The sequence below is a fragment of the Puma concolor genome, chromosome C2 (assembly GCF_028749965.1).
Source record: "Puma concolor isolate L17-30 chromosome C2, mPumCon1.1.hap2, whole genome shotgun sequence".
In the NCBI taxonomy this organism is placed as follows: domain Eukaryota; kingdom Metazoa; phylum Chordata; class Mammalia; order Carnivora; family Felidae; genus Puma; species Puma concolor.
The window spans coordinates 160,122,808-160,135,422 of NC_141675.1; the positions used below are offsets into that span (position 1 = coordinate 160,122,808).

General features: G+C 44.2%; 1 protein-coding gene across 8 annotated transcripts in view; it reads left to right on the forward strand.

Moving 5' to 3' along the window:
• PCNT (pericentrin) overlaps positions 1 to 12,615 on the forward strand; it is a 134,030-nt gene that overhangs the window by 55,413 nt on the left and 66,002 nt on the right. For 7 of the 8 annotated variants that reach the window (XM_086676214.1, XM_086676210.1, XM_086676207.1 and 4 more), the window contains one exon: positions 7,611 to 7,748. In XM_086676214.1, the coding sequence (XP_086532340.1) occupies positions 7,611 to 7,748 (138 nt within the window). The remainder of the gene's footprint in view (positions 1 to 7,610; positions 7,749 to 12,615) is intronic. The other variant, XM_086676208.1, reaches the window with a different exon arrangement.

The window sequence follows — 12,615 nt, forward strand, 5'->3', positions numbered from 1 at the left end:
TTTCTGCATATAGGTTCCCTCCCTGTGCATCCCAGGCTACTCAGTGTGACCTGGGGACACGGCTCCGCACAGGTGCCTGCCATACATGTCCTCTGACCCTGTGTCCCGTCGTCCTGTCCGTTGTCTGTTTCTGCAGACGTGCCAGGTGTGCCGTCCTCTGAACTTGTCTTCACACTCTCACCTTTCAGCCAGATCACCTCCACAACAGGCGCTTCCCCGCCTGCCCAGTGCGGGACGCCCCCCTTTCCTTCAGGACTTCTAGCCCTGTGCCCTGCAAAGCCCACAGAGGGCTGAGCGTGAGGGGTAGTTGTGCCTGTCCTGTTCTCTTGCTTCCCAGGGCCGGGCGCAGTGGGGCCTGCAGGGAACTTGCCGAGTAGGGGGTCTGACGGCAGCGGGCCAGCCCCCGCTTGTCCCCCAGACGTCTTCAGGTGCCCTTTTTAAGAGGTACCGGTGGCCCTGCCGCACCGTGTTGGTGTGACTTCTGAGGTCAGGGTGAGGAGGAGGGATGTCAGGACCCACCTGGGGTGTGTCTGGGGGACCGTGTGCTTGGAGGGCAGGACCCTGACCTTGTAGGCAGCGGCATAGGCGAATGACAGCTGGACAAAAGAGGCGTTGGAGGTGATTGTACTACCTCAGACGGGAGTTGACAAGGCCCTTGGGAAGCATAGGGATGGGAGGGCACAGAGGGTGGGCTCAGGGCCCCTCTGAGGGCGGTGCTCCGGGGCAGCGAGGGGTTCCTGATGTCTCCCGGGCTGTGCTGGGGTGAGATTGACTGTGGCACCTATGAGGGTGGTGGGGAGGCTGTGGCGCCTGGGGGATGACGAGGAGGCGTCTGGGTCTGGACTCTCAGGAGGTGGCGGTGGCTGGGGAGGAAGCGACCTCACGACAGGGAGGTGGAGGACCTCACGTGCATGTCCGCCTGTGTCCACACAGAACACACTTGCTGTGGCAGGTGCTCCCGGGAGTCGGTGTACGCTCTGGATTCGTTTTCAGATTTTTGAAACTTTGTTAGAACATCCACAAGCAGTATGTCAAGTTGTGTCATTGTTCTTTTGAAGAAGCAGTTGGAATTCTCTTCAGCAGGTGAGGCTGCCGGATAAGACTGTGCAGGCTGGGACCCAGCCAGGGTCCTTGTGGCTTGCCGCGGGGCTCACGTCCCCCAGTTCCCTTTGCATGGAGGCAGGCTGGCATCTGTGGACGCTGGCTGTACGCCCTGATGCCCTTCTGCTCCATGTTCTTAGATTTGAAATACTGTGTCTCCCGTGTCTTCTGGTCTTTCTGGGGGAGAGACAGTACGCGTCTACATGCATAGTGCTTCCTAGATAACTGATGTGTTTTGTGAAGTGCTACATCGAGATTTATAGAGATTATAAAGATTTTGTGAGTACTGTTTCTTTGGGGCTTTTCTTTGTTTTTAAAAGGTTTATTTGAGAGAGAGGGCATGTGTGTGAGTGGATTGGGGGAGGGCAGTGAGAAAGACAGAGAGAGAATCCCAAGCAGGCTCCATGCTGTCAGCACAGACAAAAAAAAGCTGTGGGGCTTTTTAAAAAAGGAGATGCTAATATTACTCTTCTCTAATTGTGAAATAAGGCCCTCGTGTTCCCCTGTGTCCCCTAGATTAATAGTCAGTGCTTTTAGTTGTATGTATACTGATCAGCTGATTTGTGAAATTAGTATTTAAACCATTTCCTCAATGAAAGTTTCCAGAATGAGCATTACAGGAGATTGCAAAAATAAAGGGAAGTGTAAAAATGAGATTTATCCCCATTTGTTTGGTTGAAAAGTCTGGGAATTGGCATTTTTGTTGAGATTTGCTTCATGGACTTTTAAGTTGCCTTGAATCTGGCCACTTGGGGTGGGTTTCCCACATTCGAAAGAATGAGAAGACACAGGAGGAATCCACACACAGAAGCCTGTGCCCTCAGGACGGCTTAGACACAACAAGCCCCCAGCCGGGACCGAGATGCAGCTGCTCACCGATTAGTTCACAGGAATGGCCTCCTCATACCGTCCTCTTCCTCAGATTTCATTAAAAGAGGATGAAGCCTCTTCAGTGTCCCCTCAGCCCCCTCTGTGTCCCCGTAACCCTCTCAGTATCTTTTCTATGCCCCATTAACCCTCTCAGGGTCCCCTCAGTGTCCCCCCAGCCCCCTTGAGTGCAGCGCTGAGGGGTCATCACAGAGGGGTCGAGTGGCCACCAGGAAGGTGCCTCGCCACAGGGAGGGTGAGCAGTTGTCCTGTCGGCTCCTTCATTGCTCACAGTCATTCTTGGTGACAGAGGGGTGCCGACAGGTTCCACGTGCTCGGCCCCAGGAGAGTCTTGGGAGAAGGACGCTGGAGACAGCCCTCTGCGAGGTGGACACGCCTTCCCATGTTTTGAGAGGCTAGAGTGCCCCGCTGCTGTTTGTAGACCGGGATCCAGGCAGCGCATCTGGGGGTGAGTTAGTGATCCCCAGGTGACTAGTCTTCCCTCTTCGCTCCTGAAGCGCTTCCCTGCGACCTGCTGAGGATGTCTGTTGACAGGATCAGGTACTGACTCACAGCCCTTCCCCCAGAGACTGTCTGATTGCTGATTTGTTCCTCCTGCCCATTTGTTACCTGTTGGTGACGCACAGAGCCACACACTTCCTGAAACCGAGTGTCATTTATGTACCTTGGCTTAGCAGTTTTGTGTTTCTGTATTGACTACTGTCCAAATGCTCCTACGGCATTTTTTTTTTTTTAATTTATGTCCAAGTTAGTTAGCATATAGTGCAATGATTTCAGTAGAATCCAGTGCTTCATCCCCTACATATAACACCCAGTGCTCATCCAACAAGTGTCCTCCTCAATGCCCCTTGTCCATTTAGCTCACCCCCCCCCCACCCAATACCCCTCTAGCAACCCTCAGTTTGTTCTTTTGTTCTTTGTATTTAAGAGTCTCTTACGTTTGGCTCCCTCCCTGTTTTTACATTATTTTTGCTTCCCTTCCCTTATGTTCATCTGTTTTGTATCTTAAATTCCACATACGATGAGTGAAGTCATATGGTATTTGTCCTTCTCTGACTAATTTCACTTAGCATAATACCCTCTCGTTCCATCCACGTTGTTGCAAATGGCAAGATTTCATTCTTTTTGATTGCTGAGTAATCTTCCTCTGTGTGTGTGTGTGTGTGTGTGTGTGTGTGTGTGTGTGTGTGTGTGTGTGTACACCACATCTTCTTCTTTACCCATTGATCAGTTGATGGACATTTGGGCTTTTTCCATACTTTGGCTATTGTCAATGGTGCTGCTATAAACATTGGGGTGCATGTGCCCCTTCAAAATACCACTCCTATATCCTTTGGATAAATACCTAGTAATACAGTAGCTAGGTCGTAGGGTAGTTCTATCTTTAATTTTTTGAGGAACCTCCGTACTGTTTTCCAGAGTGGCTGCACCAGTTTACATTCCTACCAGCAGTGCTAAAGGGTTCCCCTTTCTCCACATCCTCGCCAACATCTGTTGTTGCCTGAGTTGTTCATTTTAGCCATTCTGACTGGTGTGAGGTGGTATCTCATTGTGGTTTTGATTTGTATTTCCCTGATGATGGGTGATGTGGAGCATTTTTTCATGTGTCTGTTAGCCATCTGGATGTCTTCTTTGGAAAGTGTCTATTCATGTCTTTTGCCCATTTCTTCACTGGACCATTTGTTTTTTGGGTGTTGAGTTTAATAAGTTCTTTATAGATTTTTGGATACTAATCCTTTATCTGATATGTCATTTGCAAATATCCTCTCCCATTCTGTTGGGTGCCTTTTAGTTTTGCTGATTGAGTTTCCTTAGTTGTGCAGATGCTTTTTATTTTGATGAGGTCCCAGAAGTTCATTTTTTCTTTTATTTCCCTTGCCTCACAGAACATGTTGAGTAAGAAGTTGCTGTGGCCAAAGTCAAAGAGGTTGTTGCCTTTTTTCTCCTCTAGGATTTTGATGGCTTCGTGTCTTACATTTTAGGTCTTTCATGCAATTTGCGTTTATTTTTGTGTATGATGTAAGAAAGTGGTCCAGGTTCATTCTTCTGCATGTCGCTGTCCAGTTTTTCCAACATCATTTGCTTGAAGAGACTGTCTTTATTCCATTGGATACTCTTTCCTACTTTGTCAAAGATTACCTGGCCATATGTTTGTGTGTCCATTTCTGTTTTCTCTCTTATGTTCCATCGATCAGTGTCTGTTTCTGTGTCAGTACCGTATTGTCTTAATGATTACAGCTTCGTAATACATCTGGAAGTCTGGAATTGTGATGCCTCCAGCTTTGTTTTTCTTTTTCAGGATTGCTTTGGCTATTTGAGGACTTTTCTGTTTCCATGCAAATTTTAGGATTGTTTGTTCTAGCTCTGTGAAGAATGCTGGTGTTATTTTGATAGGGATTGCATCATTGCATTGAACATGTAGATTGCTTTGGGTAGTACTGACAATTTAACAATATTTGTTCTTCCAATCCATGAGCATGGAATGCTTTTCCGTTTTTTGGTGTCTTCTTCAGTTTCTTTCATGAGCTTTCTATAGTTTTCAATGTATAGATTTTTCACCTCTTTGGCTAGGCTTATTCCTGGGTATTTTATGGGTTTTGGTAGAATCGTAAATGGAATTGATTCCTTGATTTCTCTTTCTGCTGCTTCATTATTGGTGTATAGAAATGCAACCAATTATTGTGCATTGATTTTATATCCTGCGACTTGCCTGAATTCATGGATCAGTTCTAGCATTTTTTTTGGTAGAATCTTTTGGGTTTTCTAGATAGAATATCATGTCGTCTGTGAAGACTGAAATCTTGACTTCCTCCTTGCCAATTTAGATGCCTTTTATTTCTTTGTGTTGTCTGATTGCTGAGGCTAGGACTGCCAGCACTATGTTGAATAAGCTCCTGCAGCATTTTGGAAGTGTTTTTCTAGTTGTGGTACAAGAAAGTCATTGTTCAAGTAAGTTATCTCTTTGCTGCTAAGAAGGTGAACATTAGATAATTTTTTAAGTGACCTTTTTTGTCTAGCTGGTTTCACAGAAAGCACTTAGATTTCTGGGAGGTGGGAGGCTGTTTGCAGCCTTATTTTAACTTTTGTTGGAGAAAATTTCAACATATACAGAAGTAGAATAGTTCATTGAACCCCTGTATCTGGCTGCCCAGTGGGGTACGTGCCAGTCTTAGTGTGGCAGTGCTCCCTACCCCCAATTCTTTTGAAACAAATCCCAGGTATCGTGTGTTTTCATCTGTAAATACTTCATCATCTGTTTCTGCCATGTAATGTTTTTCTCCTCCCAAAAGAACTTAACCATAATCCATTCTAACTTAGAAAATTAAAAATGATTCATTAATATCCATATATCCAGCCCAGGTTCTAGTCTCTTCCTGTGGTTGTTCAAATCAGGATCCACACGGGGCTTCGTTTGCACGGGATCTGTTTTTATTGCTTCCTGTGATGTTAGTCTCCCCCCTATTCCTGTAAGCATGTCAGCATCTCTACACACATGATCAGATTCAGGTTCATGTCTTGGTGTGGGGGAGACTTGTGGCTGGTTGCATGTTCCTCCTGTGGCCTTCCCTCAGGATTCACCCCACAAGCAGATGCACATAAAGCCTTGCTGGACATTTCCTGGGATGCCAGGGTCATTGTGCCCAAATTAGCAGGGACACGCTGTTCTTCCTTTGTCAGGCGTTAGTTAATCTGGGCCACAAATATCTTTGCACCTGTTTGAAAAGCAGGCTCACTTACCAGAAGAGTTCTTTCACATGGGCTTGTGAGCTAATTGACTTACTTCACTTGGAGTGAAGTGAATCACTTGGAGTGAAGTGAATCACTTGGAGTGGTTACTTCACTTTGGAGTTGGCTTGTGAGAAAAGTTCTCTGGAAACGTAAGCTTGTTTCCCTTTTCTTAGAGATGTACATCCCATAAAGAAATCTCCCTTGTGTTCATATCACTAAGCAGAGTTCTGGAATGCAGAAGTAAACTGTAGTATGGCCAGTATCAATTGCTCAAGCCAATTTCTTTCTTTCTTTCTTTCTTTCTTTCTTTCTTTCTTTCCATTAAAAAAATATTCATATAATAATTTTTGAAAATAGTACGAGGTCAGGTTAGGTATAGTTTGAATGTCTTTAATTCATTATCAGTTGAATTTATTTTTATTACTGTATTGGTATTCTTTGTGCAGTATTACTTATTTTTTTCCTTCTCCAGGTATACCTATTTTCTTCTCTTAATGATTAAAATATAGATATATGTATGTATGCATATGATATTTTCCCTAGAATTCTCTAGGTTTTTAGAAAAATTTGAGAATAAACTTTTAAAAACATCATTTTCTTATATTGACCTTACTATTTAGAATATGGAAAATTAAATGGAGCTTTACTCAAGGCTGGAAATAGAAGTAATTATCTGTAAGGAGGTCTTATGGATGGGGGGGTAGGGGTTGTGTGAATCAAGGGAGACCTGACATTGAGCCTCTCCAGTCAGGTCAAGGAAGTGGCCTGAGGATCATACTGCCAGACATGCACAGCCATCCCAGAGGTACTGGGCCTTTGAGGTCCAATGGCAGCCTGCTGTCCTGCAGCCTTTCCTGAGAGCACACCCTCGAAACTGCCTTACCTGACTCCCGAGTGTCTGCTTCCTGGTGGCCCTCCTGCTGCATGATGCTCTCATGTTTTGCCTTTGCCTCTGTTAGGGTGCATTTTGCAAGTTCCCACTCCAGGCCTGGGTGTGCACTGGGCAGGACAGGCATGAAGTGGCCCTACTGCCCCTTGCAGGTGGAAAGTTAAGAGCTATTTCCTCCCGCCCGCAGTGCACGCTGCAGGTGCTGAGAGGGAAGCACCCTAATGCTGTGCCAGGGCCCTAGGGCCCAAAGAACTGATCTGTCTTTCCCTTTCCAGCTTGATTGTTAATCAGGGTTTATCACGTGTTTGGGGGATTTTCTTTTTCTTGAGTGTTGATGTTTTATTTTTCCCAGTGTCCTTCACAATGGGTACAAGTGTTTCCTTAGGTCTGTTTTTTGGGGAAAAGGGCGTATGGCTTCTGTCCCTTGGCCTTTGCCCTGCTGGTCTGTGGTGCCTGTTGGCATTCAGGGTTTTTCCCTGTATTCACCAACACTTTGTGGTTGACGCTCGGGGAATTAGCATTCCTGGTGAAACCCAGTTACTCTCAGGGCTGCAACTAGCCTCCTTTCTGCTGGGAGTGGTCTGGGTCAACCCTGACCTTCCCTAGAAGGAGAAGTGTGGTAGACACGTGGTAATTAAAGTACTTTGGAAACTTTGCAAAGTGTGATAACTTGGAAATTACCTTTAATCCTTCCTTTTTAAAGGTTTTGGAGTTAAATTTATTTCAGGAGAGAAAGTTTATAAAAATGATATGTTAATTCAGAAATGGTCTCTATAACTTGAAAGTATAATTGTAGTGTTGTACCACGCATGCCCCGTTTTCGTCACTATCATAATTAAGGTGAGAATCCAGTCCTACAGCGTGGTTTGAAGTTTTCTATAAGCTGTAGCGTGACTCCCGTGTGTCATCACATTGAACATACGCGGAATGGTAGTGATCTCCAGTATTGACAAGTATCTGTGCACGAAGAGCTCGGTGCTAACTCTTTTCCTCCTCGTTCAAGCAGAGCACCCTGATTCCTGCGGAGGTTGAGGCCCAGGGCCCAGCTCTTTGGGCCGAGCTGCACGAAGAGGAGGAGAAGCGGCAGTTGTCAAAGAGCCAGTCGGAAGTGGTACCGGAGCAGCAGATCCCACAGCTGAAGGTACGGGGCTAAGGATGATTTGTGTTATTGCTGTTCTTCCCCATGTACAGAGTAAATAAAATGTTATTCTAAATTAATGGTGATATGCGAAGTTAAAACATAAAATGTTTTCATTGTCTTAGAAACAGATTTTTGTAGGCAATTTTTTTCACTCATTTTTCTATTATTATTTTTTAAATATGTTGGCTAACATACGGTGTATATAGTGCGCTCTTGGTATTGGGGGCAGATTCTTGTCATTCACCGCTTACATACGACCCAGTGCTCATCGAGCCAGTGCCCTCCGCAGTGTCCGTCACCCATTTTCCCCTCTCCCTGTCCCCCCATCAACCCTCAGTTTGTTCTCTGTACTCAAGAGTCTCTTATGGTTTGCCTCCCTCTCTGTTTGAAGCTATTTTTCCCCTTCCCTTCCCCCATGGTCTTCTGTTAAGTTTCTCAACTCCCACATATGAGTGAAAACATGGTATTTGTCTTTCTTTGCCTGACTTATTTCATTTAGCATAATACCGTCCAGTTCCATCCACGTTGTTACAAATGGCAGGATTTCATTCTTCTTCATTGCCAAGTAGTATTCCATTGTATATATAATCTTCTTTATCCATTCATCAGTTGATGGACATTTGGGCTCTTTCTATAGTTTGGATATTGTTGATAGTGCTGCTATAAACATTGGGGTGCATGTGCCCCTTCAAATCAGCACTCCTGTATCCTTTGGATATATTCCTACTAGTGCTATTGCTGGGTCATAGAGTAGTTGTATTTTTAATTTTTTGAGGAACCTCCACACTGTTTTCCAGAGTGGCTGCACCAGTTTGCATTCCCACCAGCAGTGCAAGAGGGTTCCCGTTTTTCCATCCTTTTTCTATTTAATTTGGGTGGTTAGCATACCTTTCCCGCTAAGAATTGCCATCAAATATTTTAAATTTGAGAACGTTTGAGTCTTACTGCCTTGCCTCAGTGACTCAGCAGCAGCCACATCGAGGCTTTTCTTGCTTTAAGGAGACTGTTCTCATGGAAGAATGTGCAGGATGTCTCAACACTCAGCACCTTCTCTTACGACGACTTATTTTTTATTTATTTTTTTTATTTTTTTATTTTTGTTTATTTTTTTTAATTTTTTTTTTTTAACATTTATTTATTTTTTGGGATAGAGAGAGACAGAGCATGAACGGGGGAGGGGCAGAGAGAGAGGGAGACACAGAATCAGAAACAGGCTCCAGGCTCTGAGCCATCAGCCCAGAGCCTGAGGCGGGGCTCGAACTCACGGACCGCGAGATGGTGACCTGGCTGAAGTCGGACGCTTAACCGACTGCGCCACCCAGGCGCCCCTTATTTTTTATTTTTTATATGTGTGTATATTTTTTTTTATTTTAGAGGGAGAGAGAGAGAGAGGGAGCATGAGTGGGGGAGAGAAACAGAGGGAGAGAGAACCTGAAGCAGGGCTCTGATGCAGGGCTCAGTCCCACGACGTAAGATTATGACCTGAGCCAAAATCAAAGCTCAAACGCTCAACTAACTGAGCCACCCAGGAGCCCCAATATAATTTGTTTTTAATGTTTATTTTTAAAAGAGAGAGGGAGACCGAGCATATGCGGGGGAGGGGCAGAGAAAGGGGGAGACGCAGAATCTGAAGCAGGCTCCGGGCTCTGAGCTTGTCAGCACAGAGCTGACTGAGCCACCTAGGCACCCCAAGATGATTTTTAATGTAGCTTTACTTTGTTGTTTCTTTTAACAACAGCTTTATTTTATATACCGTAAAAATTACTCTTTTAAGTATATACGTTTTAGTGATTTTTAGTGTATTCACCAAGTTGTGCAACTATTGTTGCTATCTACTTCCAGAACATTTGCATCACCTCAAAAAGACCCCCCCGCTCCCCCCAGCCTTAGCTGCCTCTCCCCTCCTCCAGCCCCTGGTAACCACTGAACTTCCTGTTTCTGGACATTTTATAGAAATGGAATCATACACTCTGTGCCCTTTTGTGTTTGGTTGCTTTCACTTAGCACAGTGTTCTCTAGGTTTAGAGATGTAGCAGGTATTATTACTTGCTGTTTGCTCCTTGTTTATCTTGTATCTCTCTTGTTTTTCTGATTTTATGTTAATGCCTTCTTTTCATTTTAATTTCCTTGATGTTTATTTTCTATATATTTTGGGTTATTTTCTTAGGTGCCTGCCCTGGGGATTACAGTAATAAACACCTTATAACAGCATAGTTCAGATTAATACCATCTTGATTTTGATAGTTTACAAGTCTCTTCTCCTGTGTAGCTTCATCCCCTTCTCTGTCCTGTGTGCTAATATTGTCATGCAAAGTACACTTCCATACAATTTATGCTCACTGATTTATTCAGTTTCTTACAAATCAGATAGGAGAAAAAAGAATTATAAAAACTGTGTTTACTTTGTCTTTCAGTTTACTTGTGAACCTTTACCAGTGTTCTTTATTTCTTCATGTGGATTCGAATGGACGTCTGGTGTCCCTTCACTCTAGCCTGAAGGACACCCTTTTGTATTTCCTCAGGGCAGGCCTGTTAGGATGACTTCTCTTAGTTTGTATTTATCCGTGAATGTTTTAATTTCTCCCTCATTTTGGAAAGATCGTTTCCTGGATATGGAATTCTTGGTTAAGTCTTTCTTTTGTCACTTTGACTATATTATCTTATTGCCTTTTGGCCTCTGGAGGATGGTTTCTCTCCTGCTGCTTTCAAGGATCTTTTTTTTAGTCTTTCACAGTTTAATTGGGATGGGCCTTGGTGTGGATCTCTTTGAGTTTATCCTACCTGGGGTAATTGTGCTTTTTGTGTTTGTAGATTAATGTTTTTTCCTCAGAGTTTTGAAGTTTTGGGCCTTATATCTTCAAGTAGCCTTTCTGCTTTGTTCCCTTTCTCCTTTCCTCTGCAACTCCCGTTACGTATATGTTGGTCTTTGAGGGTGTCCCAGCATGTCTGTGAACCTCTACTTATTTTTCTTAAAAAAAATTTTTTTTTTCATATTTATTTTTGAGAGAGAGAGAGAGAGCAAGTGGGGAAGGGGCAGAGAGAGAGAGGGAGACACAGAATCTGAAGCAGGTTCCAGTCTCTGAGCTGTCGGCACAGAGCCCGACGCGGGGCTCGAACTCACGGACCGTGAGATCATGACCTCAGTGGAAGGAAGTCGGACGCTTGACCAACGGAGCCACCCAGGTGCCCCTCTGCTTATTTTTTTTCTTCTTCTTCTTCTTTTTTTTTTTCTTTTTGGTTCCCAGACTAAATAATTTGAACTGTCTTCATATTTGCTGATTCTTCTGCCCATTCAAATCTACTGGTGAGCCCCTCTAGTGAATTTGAAGGGCTCTGGTTGGGGCATGCTTTGAGTGCTGTGGCGGGCAGTTTACTCTGCCTTAGCTTTCGTTTTGTGTTTGTGCAAGGTCAACAAGGAGTGAGCTCTTAGAGCTCTCTCGGGTCTCTCTGGACAGGTACACAGCCCTGTACTTGCTCCTGCCTTCTAAATTCCTAGGAATATGTTGGACTTTTTCAAAGCTCCCTCCTGACATCTCATACTCTTCAGACATCTCATTTCCTCTTAAAAGTGTTTCCTTTCAAGTTGTTTTGTCTACCTCTTACTGGCTCAGACTGTTACCAGTTTATCGGTTTCAGGTCATTGTGATGTTAAACAGTTGCTGCTACTTGATTTTGACTAATGGCTTGGGGATAGCATTGTTGACAGACAGCTCTGTGAGATCATCTCTGAGAATAGAGCCTTCCATTTTCATTTTTATTTATTTATTTTTTTAATGTTTATTTAATTTTGAGAAAGAGAGAGCGCACACGCGCATGCAAGCTGGGAAGGGGCAGAGAGAGGAGTTCAGACGATCTGAAGAAGCAGGTTCTGTGCTGACAGCAGCGACCCTGATGCCAGGCTCAAACTCACAAACCACGAGATCACGACCTGAGCTGAATGAAGTCAAACACTCAACTGACTGAGCCACCCTGGTGCTCCAAGAATGGAGCTTTTTAGTAAGCTGCAAGACAGGTTAATTAGTGACAGTTGGCGAGGTGGTGCTTTTGGAGATCCAAACACGTGTTTGTTCCCCCCAACTCTTAGGACTGTTGGGCTGTTTTCAGGGCTATGCCTGAGGTGGGAGTGTTGGGGTTAGGGCAGGTTTAAATACCTCTCAGCGCTTGTTGTTTCGATGGAAACTCAGACTTTGTTTTCAGTGAACACTCTTTGGATTGTTACAAGTCTTTCTTAATTTCCAGAACTCTGAAAAGTCGATTTTGACAGGTTTTGCCTGTGTTCCCTGTGCTTTTATGGAGGAACACATTTTTTGGAGGTCCTTATTCTATTATTCTGGAAGTGCTACCTCTGTAGTTTTTTTTTTAAAGCTTATTTAATTAATATACTTTAATTTTTTTTTAATGTTTTTATTTATTTTTGAAGGAGAGAGAGACAGAGGATGGAGGAGGAGCAGAGAAAGAGGGAGACACAGAATTCAAAGCAGGCTCCAGGCTCTAAGCTGTCAGCACAGAGCCCGATGCTGGGCTCGAACTCACAAACTGCGAGATCATGACCTGAGCTGAAGTCGGACGCTTAACCGACTGAGTCACCCAGGCGCCCCTTTAATTAATGTACTTTAATTCATTAGGTGAACTTTATTAAAAACAATTTTTATTTTTAGGAAGAAATAGGGTTTATCTTTGAAAACCAAAGGAACTTAGGTTTCTAAATACCTTGGAGTTTGATGGTCATGATACCCTGGTGATGGGTAATTTCTTAATGTGGCCATTTGGGAAAGGTAGCAAGCTGTCTTTTTCATGTTCTGTATGAGAAGCACATTTGAGTGCATTTCGCTGTGAGTGGTGGCTTTGTTCCTTCTGATCACTGCTC